General features: G+C 44.3%; 1 protein-coding gene across 3 annotated transcripts in view; it reads left to right on the forward strand.

The window, feature by feature from the left end:
• MLH3 (mutL homolog 3) overlaps window positions 1-23,807 on the forward strand; it is a 156,876-nt gene that overhangs the window by 39,752 nt on the left and 93,317 nt on the right. For 2 of the 3 annotated variants that reach the window (XM_069208470.1, XM_069208472.1), the window contains exons 2-3: window positions 2,798-6,190; window positions 18,396-18,494. In XM_069208470.1, coding sequence (XP_069064571.1) covers window positions 2,881-6,190; window positions 18,396-18,494 — 3,409 coding nt within the window. In that variant the 5' untranslated portion in view covers window positions 2,798-2,880. The remainder of the gene's footprint in view (window positions 1-2,797; window positions 6,191-18,395; window positions 18,495-23,807) is intronic. The other variant, XM_069208471.1, reaches the window with a different exon arrangement.

Consider the following 23,807-nt stretch of genomic DNA (forward strand, 5'->3'; position numbering starts at 1 on the left):
AGAAGGATAAAGAATCATAATTTTTCCATTAACAAAAATCGGATATTTCAGTTTTTCAAGCATTAAGTTTGAAGTGATTCTGTATCATTAATTGGTCTATGATAATGAGGTGGGTGTTAAGTTTCCATTAGTTCTGGTGACTGTTTCCAGATAATGCTGAAAAGGAGGAGGTGATAAATTATTTTGCTGCTACTTCTGTTGGAATACTGAAGCCAGGGCAGATTCCTGAAACGTGCTAAAATGAAGAAAACACCTTAGTCTGCCTTCCAGGTGTTAACTGCGTGCTATCTTTTGTAAATAAACACATAAGTATATAGATGCACTGATTCTGTAAAAAATATTTATGTGCAAATATAATTCTCCATCCTCGACATCTTTCATAATCAAATCAAATCATTAACATTTATAAAGCGCGCTACTCACCCGTGCGGGTCTCAAGGCGCTAGGGGGAAAAGGGGGGGTTATCGCTGCTCGAACAGCCAAGTCTTTAGGAGTCTCCGGAAAGCGGAGTGGTCCTGGGTGGTCCTGAGGCTGGTGGGGAGGGAGTTCCAGGTCTTGGCCGCCAGGAAGGAGAAAGATCTCCCACCCGCCGTGGAGCGGCGGGTGCGAGGGACGGCAGCAAGTGCGAGGCCAGCGGAGGGTAGGGGGCGGGTGGGGACGTAGAAGCTGAGGCGTCTGTTGAGGTATTCCGGTCCCTTGTTGTGGAGGGCTTTGTGTGCGTGGGTGAGAAGACGGAAGGTGATCCTTTTGCTGACTGGGAGCCAATGCAGGTGTCTCAGGTGTGCGGAGATGTGGCTGTTGCGGGGTACGTCGAGGATGAGGCGGGCCGAGGCGTTTTGGATGCGTTGGAGGCGGTTTTGGAGTTTGGCGGTGGTCCCGGCGTAGAGGGTGTTGCCGTAGTCCAGGCGACTCGTGACAAGGGCGTGGGTCACGGTTTTTCTGGTGTCGGCGGGGATCCAGCGGAAGATCTTGCGGAGCATGCGGAGAGTGAGGAAGCAGGCGGAGGACACGGCGTTGACTTGCTTGGTCATGGTGAGAAGAGGGTCCAAGATGAAGCCGAGGTTGCGGGCGTGGTCTGCGGGGGTCGGTGCGGTGCCGAGGGCCGTGGGCCACCAGGAGTCGTCCCAGGCGGACGGGGTGTTGCCGAGGATGAGGACTTCCGTTTTTTCAGAGTTCAGCTTTAGGCGGCTGAGCCTCATCCAATCTGCGACGTCCTTCATACCCTCTTGTAGGTTGGTCTTGGCGCTGGCGGGGTCCTTGGTGAGGGAGAGTACAAGTTGGGTGTCGTCGGCGTAGGAGGTGATGATGATGTCGTGCTTGCGTACGATGTCGGCGAGGGGGCTCATGTAGACATTGAAGAGTGTCGGGCTGAGCGATGAGCCTTGAGGTACGCCGCAGATGATCTTGGTGGGTTCTGAGCGAAACGGAGGGAGGTAAACTCTTTGGGAGCGGTTAGCGAGGAAGGAGGCGATCCAGTCCAGGGCCTGGCCTTGGATCCCGGTGGAGCGTAGGCGGGTGATTAGGGTGCGGTGACAGACGGTGTCAAAGGCAGCCGAGAGGTCGAGGAGAATGAGGGCGACTGTTTCACCGTTGTCCATCAGGGTTCTGATGTCGTCTGTGACTGAGATGAGGGCGGTTTCCGTGCTGTGGTTGGTTCGGAATCCGGTTTGTGAAGGGTCGAGCAGGTTGTTGTCTTCCAGGAAGGTGGTCAGCTGTTTGTTGACGGTCTTTTCTATTACCTTGGCTGGGAAAGGTAGAAGAGAGATGGGGCGGAAGTTTTTCAGGTCGCTTGGGTCAGCCGTAGGTTTCTTTAGTAGGGCGTTGACTTCAGCGTGCTTCCAGCATTCGGGGAAGGTAGCAGAAGAAAAAGAAGAGTTGATGACGGTCTGGAGGTGCGGGGCGATGATGTCGTCGGCTTTGTTAAAGATGAAGTGCGGGCAGGGGTCCGAAGGGGCGCCGGAGTGGATAGAGTTCATGATGGATTTGGTTTCTTCCGTGTTGATGTGGGTCCAGTTGTTGAGGGTGATGTCCGGGGAAGCGGGTTCAGTGGTGTATGGTTGGGTCTGGTGTCCGAAGCTGTCGTGGAGGTCGCTGATCTTGCGATGGAAGAAAGTGGCGAGGGATTCGCACAAATCCTGTGAGGGCGTGACGGCGTTGGCGCTGGCGCTGGGGTTGGAGAACTCTTTGACGATGCTGAAGAGTTCTCTGCTGTTGTGGCTGTTTTTGTCATAGGTTCATTTGTGACCACCCTAAGAGGAACTATACAGGTAACAACATTTGTACACTATTATGATTACTGTTTCCTAGACCTTCGGTCTTCCCCCTTCTAATATGATATATCTGTCCTGCCCTTTATAATTATTCTGGTCCGGAAGGAAAGATTTGTAGTTCAACCTAAGTTGACTCTGGGCAGGGAGCAGTCTGTGCATGCTTTCATGGTTCATTCTGCTATGTTAAACCTGTCATTATATAGGAAACTGACTTCCCACACTTATAAAGGAATGGGGAAGGGAACTGGAAGTGTGAGTGTGAGAGTCGCAATGGTGAGTATTTTTCTCCACATTGCAGGACACTGTAGTTTGGGTTAATCATATTTGTCTTTGAGAATTACCTCCTTCCGAGAGACAAAATGCATAGGTTTTCTCCTGGAAACATGAATAGAGTTCATGTGTGTAATGTACATAACCAAACTGGAACTGATTTAAGGTGATTTTCTTAGAAAAAGTGAGAAAATGTGTTTTTGTTTTAGAAAGAAAAAATAGCTTACAAATATTTTTTTTATATATTTATTTTTTAGGATTTCTAAAGTGATCTTCGTGGGTTATGAATTGCTTCTAAACTATGAGAGTTGAGGAGCCTCCGTACCCAGCCTGAACTGCTATGATTCAAAGCTTGCCTGCTGAAGTACGAGCTCGTCTGCGGTCTGGAGTGACCATATGTTCTTTTGGGCAATGTGTGGAGGAACTCCTCCTCAACAGCACCGATGCCTCTGCCTCCTGTGTGGCCATCCGAGTGGACATAGAAACTTTTCGGATCCAAGTAGTAGATAATGGCACCGGGATGTCGCGAGAAGATGTGGAGTTAGTTGGGAAGCGTTACTTCACTAGCAAATGCCATTCGGTTGGAGATTTGGAGAACTTAAATAGCTCTGGATTTCGAGGTGAGGCAGTGGTAAGCATAGCAAACATGGCAAGTCTTGTGGAGATCTTGTCAAAATCCAACAAGTCATCAAAGACGTTTACCAAGATGTTTCAGAACGGGAAAGCATTGGAAGTCTGCGAAGCAGAGGTGAGCAGGCCAAGTGCAGGCACCACAGTGACCGTCTGTAACCTTTTCTACAACCTCCCTGTGAGGCGCCAGTGCCTCGACCATGTCCTTGAGTTAGAAAGGACACGGCAGAAGGTGGAAGCCATTTCTTTTATGTACCCTGCCATTTCCTTTTCCTTGCGTAATGATGCTGCAGGTTCCATGTTACTCCAGCTCCCCAAAACCAAGGATGTGTGTTCCCGTTTTTGTCAGATCTATGGTCTGTCTAAATCCCAAAAGCTACGACCTGTACAGTTTGAGCATCGTGGATTTGCAGTCAGTGGCTACATAAGCTGTGAGGGCCATTATAACAAGAACATGCAGTTTTTGTATGTAAACAAGAGACTGGTGCTGAAAACAAGACTACATAAACTGATTGATTTTTTGCTAAGAAAAGAGAGTGTGATATGCAAGGCAAAAGCTGTCCCTCCTTGCAAGCAGATTAGTCCTTCAAGGCACCGTGCTGGACCAGAGCTTCATGGAATCTATGTTATCAATATAAATTGCAGTTACTGCGAATACGACATTTGCCTTGAGCCTGCAAAGACTCTCATTGAGTTTAGAGACTGGGATGGAGTTCTAAAGTGTGTTGAGGAAGGGGTCAAACTGTTTTTAAACTGTGAACACTTATTTATGGAACCCTCTAATGACGACATTACAGAATTTAATGAAAAAAATGATTTTACTCTTTCGCGCCCTGATATTCATCCCAATATTCCTCGTAGGAATGCTGTTCAGGAAAACTTTAAGGAAAGATGTGGTACTGTTACCAATTCCTTTGAATTTTCTAATCTTAAATCCAAAGATGTTTTAAGGAGGAAAGTAACAAACACTGAATTGTTTAATAATGTGACTCCTGATGTTAACACAGAAGTAATACAAACTCCAGCCCAAAAGACCCATTTATGTGTAGGAACTGAACAAAGGAGACCGTGTGAGCCTTTATCTAAGGGGGAGGAAGGAGTGCAAAGCGAAAAACTAAGCACATTTATTTCAGGAGCAGAAGAAACCGTGAAAGAGAAAAGGAACGAGCACCATAACATTGAATTACTTCCTCGTTCAATAGGCAGCCAAGTTGACAAGGTCCCCTGTACAGAGGCCATGTCTGATATTTCGGAGCAAACCAGTTGTGTAGGAACTGAAAACTGTGTACAACTAACACTTCCCACCCCTAGAAATTCAGTACTTTCCAACGTTCTCGGCAATCCTGAGGATATTTCCGTCAGTGGCGACAACCCGGAAGTGAGTCATGAGTGTGGCTTTGAAATGGAAGCTTGGCCCAGTATTTCTTTGGAAGGAGCATCCTCGGAAATGTGTGACATGCTCAAGAATACAGAGCCTCGTAAAGGCAGACCAGGAACAAAGCCAATACGTGACAGGTTGTGTTTAACTGGCTTTATAACTCATCTTGCCTCCAGTCCAGTGAATGAAATCAACCTAACACATAATTCAGGACAAGACATTTTGGGCCTCGGTATGAGCATCGCAAAACCCGATCCTAGTGGGACAAACTCTGCAGTTGCTTTGACAAATAAAAATGCTAATTTGCATAGCAAAATGGAAGACGGATGCAATGACCACAGGATAAGCACAATTCATACACAAGAGACTTGCATATATAGCAGCTGGAGTGGCAGTAATATGAGATTACCTTTACAAAAGTCACATACTGTGACTTCAACATTTTGTTCTTCACGTAAATTCAATACAGAAAGCAATGTACATAAAGGCAACACAGCAAGCAATGCCCAGAGCACAACAAAGCAGTCTGTGTTTGCCAAGTCTCGAGCTAGCAGAAAGCTTTCCTTGAGTGCTCATTTGGGATCACTAGAGCGATTTAGAAGATGGTGTGGAAATATGCAGAATTCATCACCACACTCATCATTTACTCAGAACAGTGAGAATGGAAGTTGTATTGCACCCAAAATCTTATGTGCAGAACCCGAACATATCCTACCTCCCTGTACCAATGGACAACCCATTCAGTGCCTTGATCCAACTCTGACACCTGAAGCTAAAAGTAATATCGCTGCAGCTCCTTTGACAGAAGGTTACCCTGACCTGATAGTGGAGACACCTCCAATCACTACTGAAGATGTAATGTTGCGACATGAGCATAAGATGGAGACCCCCCTGACACTGTATGATTATACTCAGTCCAAACAAACGGTCTCTACAACCGTGCCCTTGAGATCACTAGCTTCAAAGTTGTCCAAAATGAGGGGTGTCCATAAAGAAACTCCTACAGTAGAAAAAAATGATCATTATAGAGGTGCATCCTTGATTGATTTCAATGACAATGTAATATGCAAACATGTCTTAGAACAGGAGCCCGATACCCAGGCCAGCCAAAAGCTCCAATTGTGTCATGGAGTTTTAGGAGGTGGTAACTCTAGGCTCAACCAGGACATCGATAATTACCAGATCCTTCACCACGGTGGAGAGAACACGGTCAGTGGTAGCAAACCTCCTGAATGCTTGAGCAAACACTCCATGTATATTAACGCAACAGGCAATGACTTATCCTGTGGGGGTGTTAGCTTAGCTATGGGAAGCGCAAAGCTCTGCTCTAACAGTAAAAATGAAGATACATGTGGTAAAACTGCATTTTTAAATGTGAGTTCAAAGGCCACAGAAGGTCCTGTTGAGCCGTTTCCCAATAACTTGGATTGTGACACAACAGACATGGTTTGTCTGAGGGTAGATAATAATCCAAACCCTTGCTCTTCAGGTTGGCTGCAGCATTTTGATGCGTCGCTTGGTCGGATAGTATATATCAATACAGCAACTGGACTCAGCAGTTACACTGCGCCAATTGAAGATAGTCATACCACTTGTACCAAGGACCTAACAAATTTGGCTGTGAATGTTGTCTCCAGAACTGGTATGTACTGTTTGACTTTTTAAGTTGTGACGATTAATGTTAAGGAGCTCCTTGTAACCTGACTGGCAAGCTTGATGAGGTGAATGTTAATGGCTATTTTCCAACAAGCTATCTACTTAGGGCAAGGTGCTGTTGTATCTGAATACAGCTGGGGTGACTGTCTCAGGACTGTAAGACATATTGTTCTGATAGATAAGAAACGCTATTCTCTGGTAGCACATCTGAAGAAAAGTGCCTTACTTGTTTGTTGTTTTATTAACTGCTTGTCCGCTATCAAGGTACTAGAGAATTTGTGACACCCTCTTGCACAAACTGTTTTTCTTGGTTTTCTCTAGCCCTTTCTGCTCGTTATCCCTTCATTCGGAGAACAGCTGAAGCGATTCTCCCTACGCGGTGGTGCTAAGCCTGTTCATAGCATTTAAACATTCTCAGAATGTAGACTCTAAAAGTGTAGACAAAGAAAAGGTTAACAACTTATGCTTGAGGCACATCCCTGTACAGAATATTTATAGAAAAGATTATTTATTTGCAGATGTGCTCCTTTCCGCTTTTTCAAATGACAGCTCCTCACTACTACACCCCTTGGCCAACTAGAGTGGGGGTCTTGCCAACTAGCATTAGCTTTGCATATGTGTTTTCCTTCCTCTCTTTTGAACATCTCACCTATCAAGTCTCACAACTGGACTTGGGCTAAACGCTTTGGGGAACAAATAAGTTATCTTTTAGTAAATTAATCTTAATTAGAAATTTTACATACTAAGCAAGAGAAGACAAATACTAAGACCCATATGCATATTTTCAAATACACATTAGAACAAGCTCAGCGCCTCCCTAGAATTCCCATATTTACATTTCTGTATAGTTATTGTTAGTTCTAGATTGGCAGGGAGTGTCTTCGTAAATGCGTCATTTGGTAGACATGTGAAGGGGAAAGTCCTACTCCGAAAAGCCTTATTTATGCCAGTGCAGTACAAGGATATTTTCCACAGCTATTTTCTGAGTACTAAGGGACTTATCAGCATGTACATAACACATAGAGCATAGTGAGGTTTCTATAGAATCTTGATTTCTGATAGATACTAATATACACAGATCCCTCACCTTGTAAATATCTCAAGGCACAAGACTGGATCCAGAAGATTTTTGAAGCATAGCCCGTTTGTGCCATTAGGTGGTGTTCTGTGACTCTGCTTCAACTTCTGCGTCCGGAATTGATGTTCAGAGCTGCATATAAGTGCCAGCCTTGTGCACTGGAATACTTTCCTTTATTTCTGTGTTTTTGTACGTGAATCCAGAGCTAGCTCCCAACTTCTTCAGTTGACACAGATTTTCTCAAACGTCTGATTTTCCAATGTGCAAGGGGCCCTGTCTCATACTAAAACCAGGTAAACCTTGTAGGGACTGTCACAAACAGATGTCTGTGACAGGTCCTCACAGCGTGTGTGTCTGGTGTTAGAGTTTGGGCCACGACTTCAAGATGTGCAAGAAGTGTGTACTTATGGATCTGAAGGCGATCCGGTAACGCAAATCCAAGCTGTTTCTTGCTGAACACCAAAAGAAGTCTCATAAATCCCATCTCAGCTTGATGTTGAGGGCGCTGACCTGTTTCCACTATGCTGCCGCTCACATGGCAGGTCTTTGTTACGGTCCAAGTTTAGAATAAGTCAAAAGCAAAGGCACAAGAAGGCCAAGTGGTTCTTGTCCCAGTCTCTGCACTCTCTTCCTGTAAAGTTATGAGGACGGCAAGGTGCCTCTTGAGCTTACTTCTGGCCCCCAGCCGAGAAGATGATTCTGGCTCAGATTACTATGCACCCCAATATCCAAAATCCGAGGTCGTCTGCGACGTTTCAACAGATTAAGGCTTTCAAAGAAGCCATTTTGCACCCTTCCAGTTATCTCTAGTGTGCATTCAGGCCTCACAGGTCTGTGGAGGCCTCCAGTCTGATTACTTATGGCAGATCAGTCTCTGGTGCTTTTTGCGCCCCACTAACCCATTGTGGATTCAGGACTGACTTCAGACCAGGCACCAAGATCCATGCTGGTTCCTGACACACCGACGACAGAAGAATGCTGTTCCAATTGTTGTGACTGGCTTCAAGCTGGTGTTTTGACCAAGGTTGCGTCCCAGAACAGTTCCAACTTGTCCGGTGTCATTTTATTATGACTGTGACACAACTTTTCCTTTACCTAGGAACTGCCCTCCAGTGGTCCACCAACTTTTTGGATCAGACTCTGACAACTGCTGGCTGTTTGTTGATGATGGATTATCCACACAGTATGATGACAATTTCTACATGGATCTACAAGAGGCCTGCGGGTTGGCTACTTCCCCTGATACTGGGTTGTGTTCTCCCCTTAGCCCCTCAGCTGAAGAGACAGCCTCATTTGCTGTGGTCACCAAGCATGCAGCTGAATTCCTAGACTAACAGTTGCCTTCTGTTGAGGGAAAAACAACAGTGTCCTCACTGAAGTTTTGCAACCTAGGCAAGCTTCGTCCAATCTCTTGTTGCCATTCAGCAAAGCTGTGACTGACAGTTTAATCGGTACCTCGGCTAAGACTTTCTCTTGTCCATTTGTGAATTGGCAGGTATTGTGACTCCACAGGCTTTTCCAGGTGATCTTGCTTTCCTGGCACAGCGCCACACACCTGCCAATCCTGAATAGCTTGTGCCATGTTGGCATGCAGTTCCTCCAGGATGGAGGGCAAGATCTCGGCAACCATGTCCCATAATGCATGGAAATACCTAACACAGCAAACAGCTGGTGCTGACTGACCAAAGGGCTTGGCTGGCCAAGAAGAATATTTGTTTCCCAAATGCTTTGAGTTTTTTTTTTTTATTCACTGCCTGGGGATGAAAGGGCCATAGATAAAGAGTTAGGATCAACTATGCTGACAGATTCCTGAACTACCAGGCTCCCAGGGTTCCTCCACCTTTTGTGTATGGAGCCTCATTGGTGGGATGAGGGCAAAAGGAAGGCTTCACTAGTGTTTGGATGCTGTGTGAAGAACAAGAAGAACAGAGATCTGGAAACCATTACTTGCAAACAAAATGATTTGCATCTAAGCAGATGCAATCATGTTGTCATGGCAAGGCTTTTGAAGCTCTGCCCATTGTGACATCAAAACTCTAGTGGGGATTGAGGGTATTTATACCTTGAGAGCTGCAACTGACACCAACTCCTCCACCAAGTCCAGGACTGGCCATAGAACCCCAGGTTTTTAGGTTCAGACATTTGAAGGAAGCCTTTCTCTGCGGTTGCCATCAAAATAGTTGAACACCATATCACGGATCCCCTGGCACTGTCCACACTTTGGGCCTCAATATGAATGCCCTTTACTGTATCCCAGTAACTCCAACCCCCAATGTTACCAATGCCAGGGGAGTAGAGTATTACTTGAGGTATTTGGGAACCCAAAGGTCTCTGTAGAAATTAGAAATTACAGGGGGAATCTTCAGATCTGGTGCTGATTTCCCAGTCCCACTCTGCCCCTGGTATTTCACCTCGAAAAGGGGAGTCTTGGGATGAACATGCCACATCCATGGAGTTACAACAGATCTTGTGATCCTGACGGGTCTGGTAAGAAGAAGAGAGCCCATTCAGACATACGGACATGGAGGCAAGGTGTTTTGAGACAAATGGGAAGATGATGGCCCACTATGGTACCCTCTCTCTCACACAGCCCAGTGCAACCAATATGGCCAGCTATTGTCTTCACCTCTGGCACAAATCTGCCTCCTTGTTTCTGGAGTGCGGCAAGAAAGGGTGCAACCTTTTGCTCATCTTTGGTAATTATGGCAGGAAGCACAGGGACCTCATTGAAATAGGAACCGAGATTTGTATCTGGCCATGTGGCATAAGTTGTAGCTGGAGACCCATGATAAAGTCATCAATATCTCATTCTAAGGGAAGATAATGTGCAAACCGCTATGGATAAGGTCATCCAGAAACCGAAAATTTGAACTTTCAGGGCCATATTATGTAGTGCAAATCCCATTGACACCGGGCAGGCAGCCTCATCTTTTCCAGATGAAGAAGACCTTCCAGTCTTTAAAGGCTCAGCTAGTCCTTTTGGAATCCAGGTTCAATCTGGTAGCTCCTGTTTTTCAAGATGTGGCCAGTAGGCAGGCAAAGATAAGGCACTTCAAGGAGGGAAAGTCTGGTCATCCTACGTCAGCCAATGACAAGAGATTCCACTGACTTCCCCATGAGCTAGTCACTCTCCTTGGAACAATCTCAGTCGCCATACTCAATGCCTTTGAAGGGAAGGCTTTCCTCAACTGCCATAGATGGACACAAATCACCAAAAGCGCATGGATTGTTTCAGAGGGTAGGAATGGCTATGCTCTCAAAATGCCAATGCCACCATAATTAGGATACCTCTGCATCAGTCAGCATCCAAAAAACATCTGCAGGAGACATAAAGGCTCTACCTTTGAAGAGCAACGAACCTAATCCAAGCCTTGAAAAGGCTGTATGGATATGATTGCCATTACTACATTGAAAGGGAAAGAAGTGAACATTCTGCTCTTCCTAGACCATAACAATTTAAAGCAATTACGCTCCCTTAAAAAGTTTAAAATACTGACTTCGACTCAGTTACTAGGAGCTGTACTGAATAATGACTGGTTTACTCAGTTGATCTTTAGGATGCCTACTTTTATGTTCCATTTCAGAAGGAACACATGCAGTGCCTCCAGTTCACAATAGGAAACCAGCACAATCGGTAACTGATACTGCTATTCAAAATTTCCCTTCTTAGATCTTTATAAATATCATGTTACCAGTGTCTTCTTTCTGTAACATCAAAATGTCTACTGTTGCCCATAATGAGATGATCGTCTCTATCGAAAGGCCTCCAGGGATGGTGCAAACAAATAAGCCAATTCTATTTTAAAGAGCCACTTCTCTTAAAGATATTATAACAACTTTTTCGTAAGCCTTTTTGATAGAAAACGAGAATGTAAAGCTGGGCAGCGTACCCAGACAGGCTGCAGTCTTAACCTGCTTTAAAACTGACACTACTGCTTTACGAAAGAGTACTTCACGTTTATTCCACTCTCCACTATCAATGACTTTGAGTCATTTCTGTGTTCCTGCAAACAAGGTACTAAAACACTAAATTTGGCCTTTCTGGCATTTTACCTTTGTTAAGCTTTCCAAACCACATTACTCGATGTCATTTATTGCAGAGAGTCAATTTTGTTTGTTTTCTGACAGCATTAATTTGGTTTTTCAACAGAATTCAGTTTCTCTATGTAAAAGGAGCTTCCTTGGTAGGGAGAAGGGACGGACAGAGCTTTATAATGTTTGTGTACTTTGGCTGCAGGATTCCCATGTAATAGAGAAAGGGCCATTTTGTCAAAAAATTTGCAAGAGGGCTTTAAAGAAAGATTCGTCTTCAGAGCCTGATTCTACATCAGGACTTCTGATGGGCATGGAGAGTGGGCTCCTCTACATTAGCTTGTTCATCCAACTTAAGGGACTCCTAGAGAAAGTGATCCAAAGAGGTCTCAACATGAGGAACACTGTTGCTGCAGTTTGACGTTGAGGTCCATGACATCAAAGACTGCCATATACTCACTGTCAACAGCAAGTATGCTGTCAAGCTGCTATTGTCAGAGGAGAAAATAAAAACATCAGTGTTCAAGCTCCCTCAATGTCAAAATGTAATTTGATGTGAAAGGACTCAACACCAAGTAGGTGTTTTCACTTTTCAGCAAAAAGAGCTTGCAGGATAAGAAACAGAAGAGTTGCTGGAAACTTGGCCATGGAGTATTGCAGGTTGAATTCACCTATATGTAAGTCCATGCCAGCAGTGAATCTGTCCTTGGCCTCCACCTATCTGTGAACTACTTCTCCACAGTGCCAGCATTTCAATACCTGCTTCTTCCTTGCTTACTTCTCCAATGGATCCAGCAGCTCCTCAACCAGTGACTCCTCCACAGCCACCTTCACTGACTTCCCCAACCAAGTCTTTTTGCAGGAAGTCTCCTAAACCTATGAGAAGATGTAGGACTCCATACAGACACTCCAATGGTATAGCCATCACTCATTTCATTCCAGATAGTCCAGGTGATGTTCCCGAATGTCTTGTAGTTCTCGTGCATATACATTCTTTGTTCTTTTCTATTCTTTCTAGAATATTACTAATTGATGACATCACTACATTCACTTGTGATAGGCAGAAGTTTTCAAAGCTGAACATTCTTATAATAGGCATCTTTGAGAAGATGCATCATCACTGATTCTCAAAACCACGTTTACCTCTGGTCCAAGGGTTATTACACCCAGCAATAGAACTGCTCATAATGTTGGCTCCTGTTTTGTCTGTGTGTGCTTAGACACAATGAAAACAACAAGTGCTACTCCTTTCCTAAGCAGTTATGACAGATGTCCATGGGACTCTCTGCATCCATTCACTGAAAAGCTTCTTTCAGTGAACAATTAGAATTCTCAAAAAGTCAACCAGGAAGGTATGATGGTTCCTAATAAGCTCATCAAGGCACAAACTGCCTTCTTAGACATGGCTTTGCATGGCTTCTGACATGGTCTGGGCATGCAGCATATATCTAGTCTACAACTTACAAACTTGAAGCTGGAAACTCAGAAGATAATTTTAAACCTTCTCTTTTCTGGTAGTTCTTTATTTGGCTTGCATGTAGTTACATAATGTAATACATGAAGACTGAGTTGTAACTCCACAGGGCTGTTAAACTGGAAAGAAATACTATAGATAGAAAGAATCAGTTTAAGCCTTATGAATGCTGGTTCTAATCCCTCAGTGACTGCAGCAATATAATTGCCAGCTGAGGAAACATTACCAGCCAAGAAAGTTATCAGAAGGTGGAGGTGGCTGCCTTCATCTGCAGAAAAGCCACCTATCAAACAGTTACTCCTTCCTTCACACTACTCCTCTCTACATGGCTATGAGAAAGCATCTGTACTGACGTGCCATAATAGAAACAAATCACAAAAAAATTGTTGGGTGCTGAATATTATTTAAATTGGGTAATCAAGGAGGTTCAGTTTCTCAAACAGACATACTTCCAAAAAAGGTATTTCTGTGCCTCAAACAAATGCTTCAACAACAGGACAAGAACACCGTGCAGGGGGTCATTCATTCCAAAAAAGAAAACAGGAATTTATTCTCATTACTCTCTTGTTCGAAAGAAGGGTCCCATACAACAGTTCAGACACATTCTCAATCTGAAAACTGCAAACATGGATTAAAAAAGAAGCGTTTTGAATGTTGGCCCTCCATTGGTTGTACCCAAAATTTCCCAAAGCGACTGGATGTGTACCATAAATCTCATCGAAACTTATTTTCCTATTCCATATCAAACATCGAAAGTTCCTGAGGTTCAAGGTGGGCAATAACCACTACTAATTCTGAGTTCTTCCATTTGGTTTCAAATTGTCTCCAAGAGCTTTATTGTGGTGCATGATGGTAGTCGCCTATCATCTCAGGCCGAAAAGGATTTTCGTGTGTATCCTTACATGAGACTAGCTTATCAAAGGGACGTCAGTGGTTTAGCAACACTTCCACATGGTTATCTCCACCCTTCTACACTGCGTTCTTTGCGTAAATAAGGCAAAATCAATAATGGTTACAGTTTAGTCCATCCATTATCTGGAGCAGTCTTGTGGTGCAAGCAGCAATGGTGTATCCTAATGAGGAGAGACATCCTTCTTCAGTCTAAAGTGCTGCGTGCATAGATCAGACAGCCAGTCAAACTTAATCCCTGCTGGGATCCATGTCATTGTGCAGACAAATACAGCACTCTTTGGAAGATCAATGGTGCCAATATTCAGGTACCTGAAAAGATGTTCACTGTCATAAAGACAGTGACCTAGTTTCTTCCTTGTTGGTGCTGATTGGGAACTTCCCTGGAAGGAGTACCATTTTTCCATGATGCTCCATCACACACAGTAGCTAGGATGCCTCTCTTGTGGAATCGGAGGCGGGCACACATTGTTCACTTTCAAGTACAAGGGATGTGGTTGAAAAAAAGAGAGATCCTACCAGATCAGTTTCAAGTTGTTCCTTCTAGCGTTCAAATCAAACTCTCTTGTCATTCAGATGGACAACACTACCTGAGTCCTGGTTCTTTCTGACACAGTTGATGTGAAAATGGCTAATTGCTAGAATTCTTCACAGCAGTGCTGTCCACCTCCCTGGTGTACAAAAGGCGCCCCTACACTCTATCAACAGAACCTTTCAAGAGAATTATGAGTGGGTGTTAATTAAAGCAGTACGTATTCACATCTTTTGTGAATGGGGTGGCTCCTCGGATATCTGTTTGCCGATACAGAAAACAAAAAATTCCTAAACTACACTTGAGGTTTTATCAACCAGGCACAGATGGGAATCTCCTGTTGATGAACTGGTAAAGGCACTATTTAATAGGCCTTTACTCCGATACCTATAATCCATCGATCATCATCAAGCTACAATACACCAAGGATCAAAAGATCCTAATTGCCTTGGAATGGACACATCAGTGGTTGTTAACCAATTTTCTTCACTTCACTGAGCACCCTCACAAGAAACTGCTGTGCACATAGTATCTCCTGTTCAAGTCTGTTGTCCGTATCTTCTATCCCAACTTTCATGTTGTTGAACCTGTCAGTCTGTCTCTACAACTCCTGTGTTATGAACAGCCATGATTGTTATTTTTAACCAATCGGCTTGGCTTCCTGCTTGCATTAACGACCAGCCCCAGAGATTTTAGATGAACTTTTCAATTACCTTATATATTTTTTCATAATTGCCAGAGTTTGGCAAAGTCCCTTTTCCCTTTTCTATTGGTAATTTGTTATTTTAAAGAGTTTTTGCTTAGCAACAAATAATCTCAGCCATAAATTAGCCCTGCATTATGATGATTTGATGTGTTTTCCATATACAATTTCAAAGTGTCCCACTTTGCCTTAATGCTAGGCACTAACCACAGGATTTCAATCCGGGTATTACATTAATCATTCTATCTTATTCTACATGTGCAGATTCAAACCATTTTCTTGCTGGAACCCTTAAAAGTGCACCTCCACTTAGGGTCAAGGCTTGTGATTATCATTCCTTTTGGGGTAGGCCACAATTTGAAAATGAAGGCAAAATAGAACTCTTGTAATAAAGTATAATCTAACAATGTAGGGTTCTTTTGTGGAAATAAGTCAATTGGGCAGGCATGTGTGTTGAATCTCACAATTAGCACGATAAGGCTATAATGTAAATATTATTTTATTAACCCAGCATTATGGGTTTGATGTTAGTTTACGAACATATGCTTAGTTAAAGCCAGATCCCACCTCAGCAGATCCTCCAAAAAAGTGATTTGTAATAAATAAATTACTATTAAAACGGGCTGTTATTAGAATGACTCCTCCTGCCCCTTGTGGATTGGAGAATCACTTTTACTACTTTATAGAGGGGTCCATGCAAAGCAGAAATATCCCTGACTAACCTGGGTGGAAAATAAATATTATTGTATGTTTATTTACAGATTTGAAAAAAATAGCAGTTTTTTATTCTAGTTCTTGAATGTCTTTATGCCTATGTCTGACCTGCATTGCTCAGTCTAATGTAGTTGATATGAAAGCGATGAGCATGCTGCGTGCAGAATAATTTGAATTCTTAGTCACTGGTACCTTGTAGTTTGGGATTGTTCGAGCCTCTCCCCAGTATTCTTGCAGACATATGAACTGGAACGCTTCTGAAAAGATAGGTAAAGGTTTATCTGAATTATTTAGGTTCTTTCCGGATACTGCATTGTTCCACAACTCTTTTTTTAAATTCGTATTTTGATCACCACTTTATTCCACAAAATACCTAATTCAGCTAGAAGTTTCCATGTGGAGGGATGCTAACTTTGCCAAGGATGTTTTGCAGAACCCCAGAGGCTCAAGTTTCCTGAGTTGGCTTCTGCTCCTCTTTTTCTTGTGCTCTTTTGCTTTGAACTGTTCCCACCGGGGTGCAGTGGGCAACAGACAGGACATAAGGGCAGGATAGTTACCTTTATGGAGGCTGTTATTTTTTGTCCACAGGCTCTTACCGTTCTTTAAAGCCCTACTGCCATCCTTTCAGTCATCAGTCAGAAGGGGCACAATGATCAGCTCCTTTTTATAAATGTAAAGAATCAGGAAAGGACGTACAAACATGCAGGGTTAGGGAAGTTCTGATTATGACATATGTATGAGTATGTGGTAGTGGGGCACAAATCTCTGTCTTAAAATAGCTGTAGCTGCAATTCCTGGTTCCATCTCTTGGTGCAAGGGTGACCTTTTGTTGACAATGGGAATGGGGTTAGTGACTATGAGTGACAGTTACCTTAAAGGTAACATTATTGTTGTAATGATAAGGTGAGATCTCCAACATAAATATAAATACATTTGGGTTTATTAGCATGTAGCTCCTTTCCAAACACCTTGCTAGCTTCTCAGCCAACCACCAGTACCTGTCTCTCCGAACCTTCAGCATCATCTATCAGACGTTTCTATCATGAAAGAACTAGGGATGAAGATACCTTGAAACGTACCATGGTAGAAAGGGACAAGGAAGAAAAGGAGGGAAAGGAGCTGCTCCATAAATAGAAATACATTTGGAGTGCTCTTGCAGTAAAATATAACGGGTACATTGTATGGATGACTTTAGATACCCATTGCCAGTCTATTTGCAATCACCTTGCATATATCACTGACTGACCAGGATGTGGAAAAAAGAGGTGGATATACAGCTATATTGCAAACATGGGTTGCCCAGTTGATGTATAGCATCCCTGAACGCAACAACAGCTTTAAGAAACAGTACTTGGTCTCGCCATAAGGTGTTCTCTCAGTGCTTAATGAGATTAGTGAAAGGTGAAAGTCTAATGCAGTGATTCCCAACCTTTTGACTTTTTACTTTTGTGGACCCCCACTTTATCCCGGGGACCCCCATTGAATCATTATTGAATTCGAGACCCCCTATCCCCCCCCAAATGGAGCTAGTTCTGAAAGCTGGGGAACTAATCTGTTAATATTATTTAATTTTCAAAGCAGTCGCGAACCCGCTGAGGAGGCTTTGCGGACCCCCAGGTGTCCCTGGACCACCGGTTCGGAACCTCAACACTAAGACAAGTTTCCCCTTCTTCAGTCCTTGTATCGTTAATAATTTTTCAAACAACCTGTCAGGGCTCTTAGTCAAAGTTTGTTGGCTGCTCCTTATACGTGTCCCACCAAATTTAACATAGATTTCAGAACTGGGCAGTATTTCAGCCGTTTAGTTGGTGGATGAAGTTTGAGTTTAAATTATGGTAACACTAGAAAATTCAAGTTGCTTAAGTATAACATATTACAGATGCCTCTCCTTGTCTCCAAATGGTATTTTATAATCCTATGAATGTATAAAAGACCCTAGTTGGAGATCCAGTTATAGGTAAGTCAGTCATCCTCACTCTAAGAATGGAACCATGCCAAATAGATTGAGGTGAGTTTTGCAGTCAAGTATATTGTTAGCCAGTGTGAAAAGAGCATTACATTTATTCTGGGATTATAAAATCTTTAGGAGGTTATTACCATCCCAATTTGTGCCTTTATCCGTTTGAACAGCAGATTTGTTGTGCATCGGGCATTGTGGGAACATCTCTCTTGGGTGAAAGTTTACGTCTAATTGCAGTGCCCAAGGAACAAGGATTGTCTTCATTTTGAGGTTTGATAGCACATCTAGGAAAGTGTAACGACATAGAGACAGTGAAAGGGAGACAGTTCCATCTCTTTCAGCTTCCAAATAGCTGTTTAGTCAGACTTAGTATAGTTCCTAATTTGAAATATATGTTCCCCATTAGTGCTTGCTTGAAAACATGCAATATTGAAAATAATCTTCTAAATACATTTGAGGAGTGTCACGACAGCACAGACATATTTGGTTGTGAACCCTAAAGCAAATACTGTTATTACTGTCCTATATTGTAGCAACTGTATTATATGCACCTTATTTAGAGTTGGGTAGATGTAGGTCATCGTCCAAAATGTAGCAGATGGTCCTTTCTGTCGTATTAACGATGTATTGATGTAAATACCACTGTAAATATAGTGGCCATCTGCCACTTCTTGGAGGGTGTCCCGCGCCACCAAAATAAGGCACTACATTTGCATCTAGTTAATCCTTGTGCAGCCACATACTGATCGGTGACCATATCCATGCTCTTCTGCTGTCCCTTCTGCCTAGGGTTTCGGTACTGGTGCCATCCCTTTAGGAGTGAGCTGCTTCTCCCCTTCCTTCCTAGGCCCAGAGAAGAGCGGACTGCTGCCGCTCTGCAGCCTGCAGGTAGGATAGTGTGAGGAATATGAATAGTAAATATTATGCATAAATGGGACAAAATTATGTTTTATAGTAACTGTTATTAGAAGAATATATTTTTTGTTTTCTTTTAGTCAGAGGCTGTTACAGGTGCCTGTGTGCCTGCTGGGGGACTGAGCATCTTAAGGTGAATTCTACAGGGAAACAATATTTGACATTTTCATTATTCAAACCACTGCCAGTATATTTTTTTCTTGTCACGTTACAAGAGGATGGAGTGGCCGCACACAAACCAAACTTTCTGGTATTTCTTTAATGAGACGTGGCAGGTTTGGCCTTTTCTTTTGAAACATTCTCTTCTCGGTATGATGTCATTTCTAGTTTCACACATTGCCAGACGTGTTTTAATTTTGTTTACTTTCACAACGAAACTTGGCAATATAATCATTTAGCACAAAAGTGTTGCCTGTTGCTAAGCAGGTAAAAATACAATAGCAAGTGTCTGCATATACATACGTTCTATTGTCGTGAGGTTATTTTAGCATTTTTACGGGCACATTATTTTAGCTCTGAGCCTGTGCCTATGCCCTTTCACCTAATTACATTTTATATTTATTCCTCTGATTATTTCAGCAAAGCTTCATTTCAGTGGAGATGTTTTATTATTTTTTATCAGTTGCCCCCATGCAGAATTTGTTATTATTTCTTTGCACAACATTTTCATCCTGTGCTCACCCAAGCCTGCACACAATGTTTTACCTGGTATTGACGGTACACAGAAAAATATGTATTGTCACTTCTGAGCAGTTCTTAGGACATCAGATGTTTTCATTATAAAACACCACACTGCCCCCACCACCCTGGAGAGGACATTGCAGTCAGCCTGCAATCTCATGTTGCACGGTGTTGTTTCAGCTTCTGCTGAAACTCTGCATCTTCTCTTCAACCATGTGCGAGGACTCCCAGCAGACCAACAGACCTCATCTCTACCTGTAGCACAGGTAAGGGGATTGGGTTTTCTTCCAGGGACTAGATGGGCAGATTCGGGCTAACACTGCTATTGCTCTCATGTAGAATCATAGTAGTGCAGGTAGGGATTTTAGAACCACTATTGTCACAGTATGGTCTAGAGCTCCCATCCCAGCTAGGGGAAATGGTGGGCATAATCCTGACCTCAGGCTGAGCGGAGCCATATGAGACGGTGAACCACCAGAGCACTTGCGGATATGGAGGGGGCCTGATTCTGCCTGTTTCGGCGGGCGGGTCGACTTACGGTACACTGGGTGATGGCCCTTTAAGATGGCAGCCATTCGATTCTGCTAGAGTGGCCGCCGATTGCTGTGCAGCTTTTGGGGACTGATTGGTGTTGCTAGACTTTGGGCCTGATTACAACTTTGGAGGACGGTGTTAATCCGTCCCAAATGTGACATACATTATATCCTATGGAACTCGTAATACGGTAGGTGGTATATCCGTCACATTTGGGACGGATTAACACCGTCCTCCAAAGTTGTAGTCAGCCCCTTTGTGTTGAAGCCCTGATTGCCAACCCAGAGACAAACCTAATCGATGCCTTGGGTGGCCTGAGATCTGCAGCAGCCCCTGGAGGAGCAGAACACGCAGAGAGAGGAGCAGCGGCAGGAGTTGCGCTGATAGCCTTACTCAGCTGCCGTGAAATGTGCTTCCAGGAGTCCTGGAGTGGGAGCAGCCGGTGGTGTATTGTCTCTCTCACCATCCCAGCCCCGTGGTGAAAAGGTCTGAGACTGTTGGGTTGGCCCGCGGGGAAACTCAAGGTGGATGCCACAAAGGCAAGATGGCTGCTGCTTGGAGGTTTTGATGCGGCTGCCGGATTTGAAATCTAGAAAGTCACTGAACTAGATTTTTGTGCGAAAATAGACACTCTGTGGGGATGCGGTGCGCAAGGGGGGTGAAATAAGAAGAGGAGAAATTCTTGGAATGTGCATGCGACCCGCCCTCAAACAGAACAAGATAATGGCTTCTGTGTAAAGGGGAAAGATATAGCCTTGGCACCTTGGGGGATAGATCTATCCCTCATTTAATAGTCTGTGTGCTCCCTGCCTGAGCCGCTGTCTCTCTGGTTGTACCCCTGGTGCTGAAGACTCTGAAGGTGAGCATCTTGAGAACCCTGTCACAGGGAGAGAGACCTGGATCGACATTCTGGATAAGGGGGCTGTGCTGCAGGATGCTTCAGACACAGGGCTATCAGGCTGTCTGGTGGACCTAAACAACTGTAGATTCTCCACTAAAGATGTAGTGGATCCTGCTGCGTACAGCTTCTCCACTAATGTATCCTGAGTGAAGGGGCTATAGTGGCCTGAAAAGATGCTCTGAAATACCACTGGGGTGTATCTGTGTAGACACTCTGATTGCAAACATGGTCAAACCAAGAGCCACCAAGGAGGAGCTCTCATATGGGGCGCCTTAGGGAGCCCCCCAGGGAAAGTGGATGAATCGGAGACCCTGGCTGCGCACACAGCCGTGATATTAGAGGCAATAAAAGGTACCACAAAACTCTGGAGGCGCAAATCACAATGATTGTGGGGGAAGTTGGACTCCTCAGAGAAGACCAAAGAAAGCTTGCTGACCATGTGAAGGAGACTGAAGGTATATTAGAGACTACGGTGCCAAAGGTGAATGACCTTAACAAGAGGGTCTCCTATGGAAAAAGAACTGAAGACTTTGCCAAATAAATTTGAAAATTGGAGGGTAGGTCTCGTCACCACAATATTCGCTTGGTGGGGGTTCCTGAGAGTTTGGAGGGGTCATTGTTGGAGCTCTACGTGGAGGAATGGTTGGCTGTAGTGGTCCTGGGGGTGCCCCCTCAAAATTCTTCTCTGTAGAATATGCCCACATTCCCAGCAAGCCCGCCACCGCCTGGAGCGAACCCTCGACCTATTATCTCACGGTTGATGAACTTCCTGGATGGGATATGATCCTCCAGATAGCGAGGAACCATGTCCCTGAACGATAGATGGCCAAGAGATTGACCTTCACCCTGACTACACCACCTGTGTTGAACAGTTGAAGGGGGCAAATGTCCCGGTGAAAAAGTTAATGCGCCAGTTGAAATATGCACTCCGTTATTCAGCAACGCTGGGAGTGGAATACAGGGGGCACCTCAGGGAATCTGCGAATAGCTAGAAACATAGGGGCTGTGTCATGATTGATTGTTGGACACAGAGCTGGGGGATGGCCCGAAAAGACAATTGAATAAGCACAGGTATAACAGTAAATGTAATAAGACTGCTCTGACACAGGAGCAGATGAAAGCTGCGCAGGTCAAAACTGTGTTAGAGATAGGGGCATCTTGAACAGCAATAAATTGTGGACTCTGGCACTGGAGGGCAGCGGTAGTGGATCGGACCATACAGCGACAGATCAAGTCTCAGGTGACGAACAACTACCAGTTGTTACACCCTTGCTGGCGGACAAGCTGTGTTAGGATGAGCCTATTGTGGGTGACCTGGAAGCGGGGTTGAACACTTGGCGACCACTCTGGCCTAAGGGACTTGATTCCCTCTGGAAACACCTAGATGATGCTGGCGACTGGTCGCGCCCCGGCGATGGACTCATATCCTGTTGGTTTGTTTTTCAGGTTTGGGGACTGAAAACACTGTGTCAACACGATGTAGTAGGTTGGGGGGAGGGGGGGTAGTTTTCGGTTGTCATTATTTTTCTTGTTTTTCTGTCTGTCTTCACATGACAGCATAAGAAAAGTATGGGTTAGACGTTCACAGAACTCATTGATATGGAGGGGCAGCAGAGGGGAGATATGCAATGGTACATCCCAAACAGCTGTCGATAGTGACATGGAATGCTAATGGGTTGGACAACAAGGTAAAAAGAGGGCTGGTCCATAAAGCACTATCTCGTTACCAACCTAACATTATTTACCTGCAGGAGACCCATCTAGCAGATGCACAGCACCGAGGTATTGAAAGGGGGAAGTACAAGCTGATTGGTCATGCTCAACACACGTCGGGCTCTAGGGCTGTCTTTGTGCTTATCCGTAGATCCTTCCTGTTCCACACACTTCGAACATGGATTGTTGCACTTGGGTGCTAAATAGTGATTCTGGGGGAGTATGATTAGTTACCTTTGCTATTTAATGTATATGCACACCCTGGGCTACAGAGACTTCAGGAAGTGGGGGCAATCCTGACTGAGGCACCAAATGTAGACATGATGATGCAGGGGTGACTTCACCTTAGTACTGGATATGCACCTAGATGGACTAGCAAAAGAATGCAAGTGGGGCGACGAAGGGCAGATTAGGAGGGTTTGTGCAGGCATTGGGGCTTTGTGATGTAGGGAGATCCTTACATGGACAAGAGAGGGGATATTCCTTTTACTCTGGCTCCCACAGACTTTTCTCCTGGTTAGATTATTTTTTCACAACAACATGCCTATTACCCAGCTTTGGCAAGGCAGAATGCCTAGCAAGAGGCATCAGTGATCACTCTCCATTAAAAGTAAGATTGATCCTTCGGCCGCACACCTGTATGAGGTTGGTAATAAGGCTGGGAAATTACTTGCACGGATTGGGAGCATGGGAAGAGAGAATAAGTTCATTAGAGAACTACCCCATTGGCAGATCTATAGTCTCCCTTGATGCCAATAAAGCCTTTGACTCTGTAGAGTGGACGATTCTCTTTGGAGTGCTGGAAAAGATGGGATTTGGCCCCAGGTAGAGTATTACATTGCTCTATGACAGACCCAGTGCAAGGCTGAGGGTCAATGGCAGTGCCTCTCATGAGTTCTGGCTCTACAGGGTTACGAGGCAGGGCTGCTTCTTGTTGCCAATGCTGTTTGTACTGGTTATAGAGGGTCTGCTGGAATGGATACAGGTGGATGCGCAGATCTGGGGATAGCTGGGTGGCTCAGGTGGGGAAGAAAAAAATCTCCCTGTATGCAGAGGATATTTTATTATACTTTCCTCAGGTGCCTGTGACACTTTAAAGGTTGCAGGGCATCTTTCAGGTCTATGGGGAGGTCTCTGGGTTTGCTATAAATTGGGATAAATCCCTACTGTTTCAGAAGGTTTGCTGGGGTCAGAACCATTGGCTCTGTCTTTCAGAGTGGAGAGTACTCAATTTAAATATTTGGGGATCTGGATCACCAGAAGCTTGGATGTGTAATATGAAGCTAACCTAGTCCTTCTACTGGCGTGCTTTGACCAAGATGTAAGACACTGGCAGTCTCTGCCTATTTCCCTGATGGGAAGGTGACAATTTTTAAGATGTTGTTTCTTCCCAGATTTCTAAACACTCTTCAGAACTCACCATATAGAATCCCAGACACATTCTTCACACGAGTTGA

The sequence above is a fragment of the Pleurodeles waltl genome, chromosome 9, assembly GCF_031143425.1.
Source record: "Pleurodeles waltl isolate 20211129_DDA chromosome 9, aPleWal1.hap1.20221129, whole genome shotgun sequence".
Classification (NCBI taxonomy): Eukaryota; Metazoa; Chordata; class Amphibia; order Caudata; family Salamandridae; genus Pleurodeles; species Pleurodeles waltl.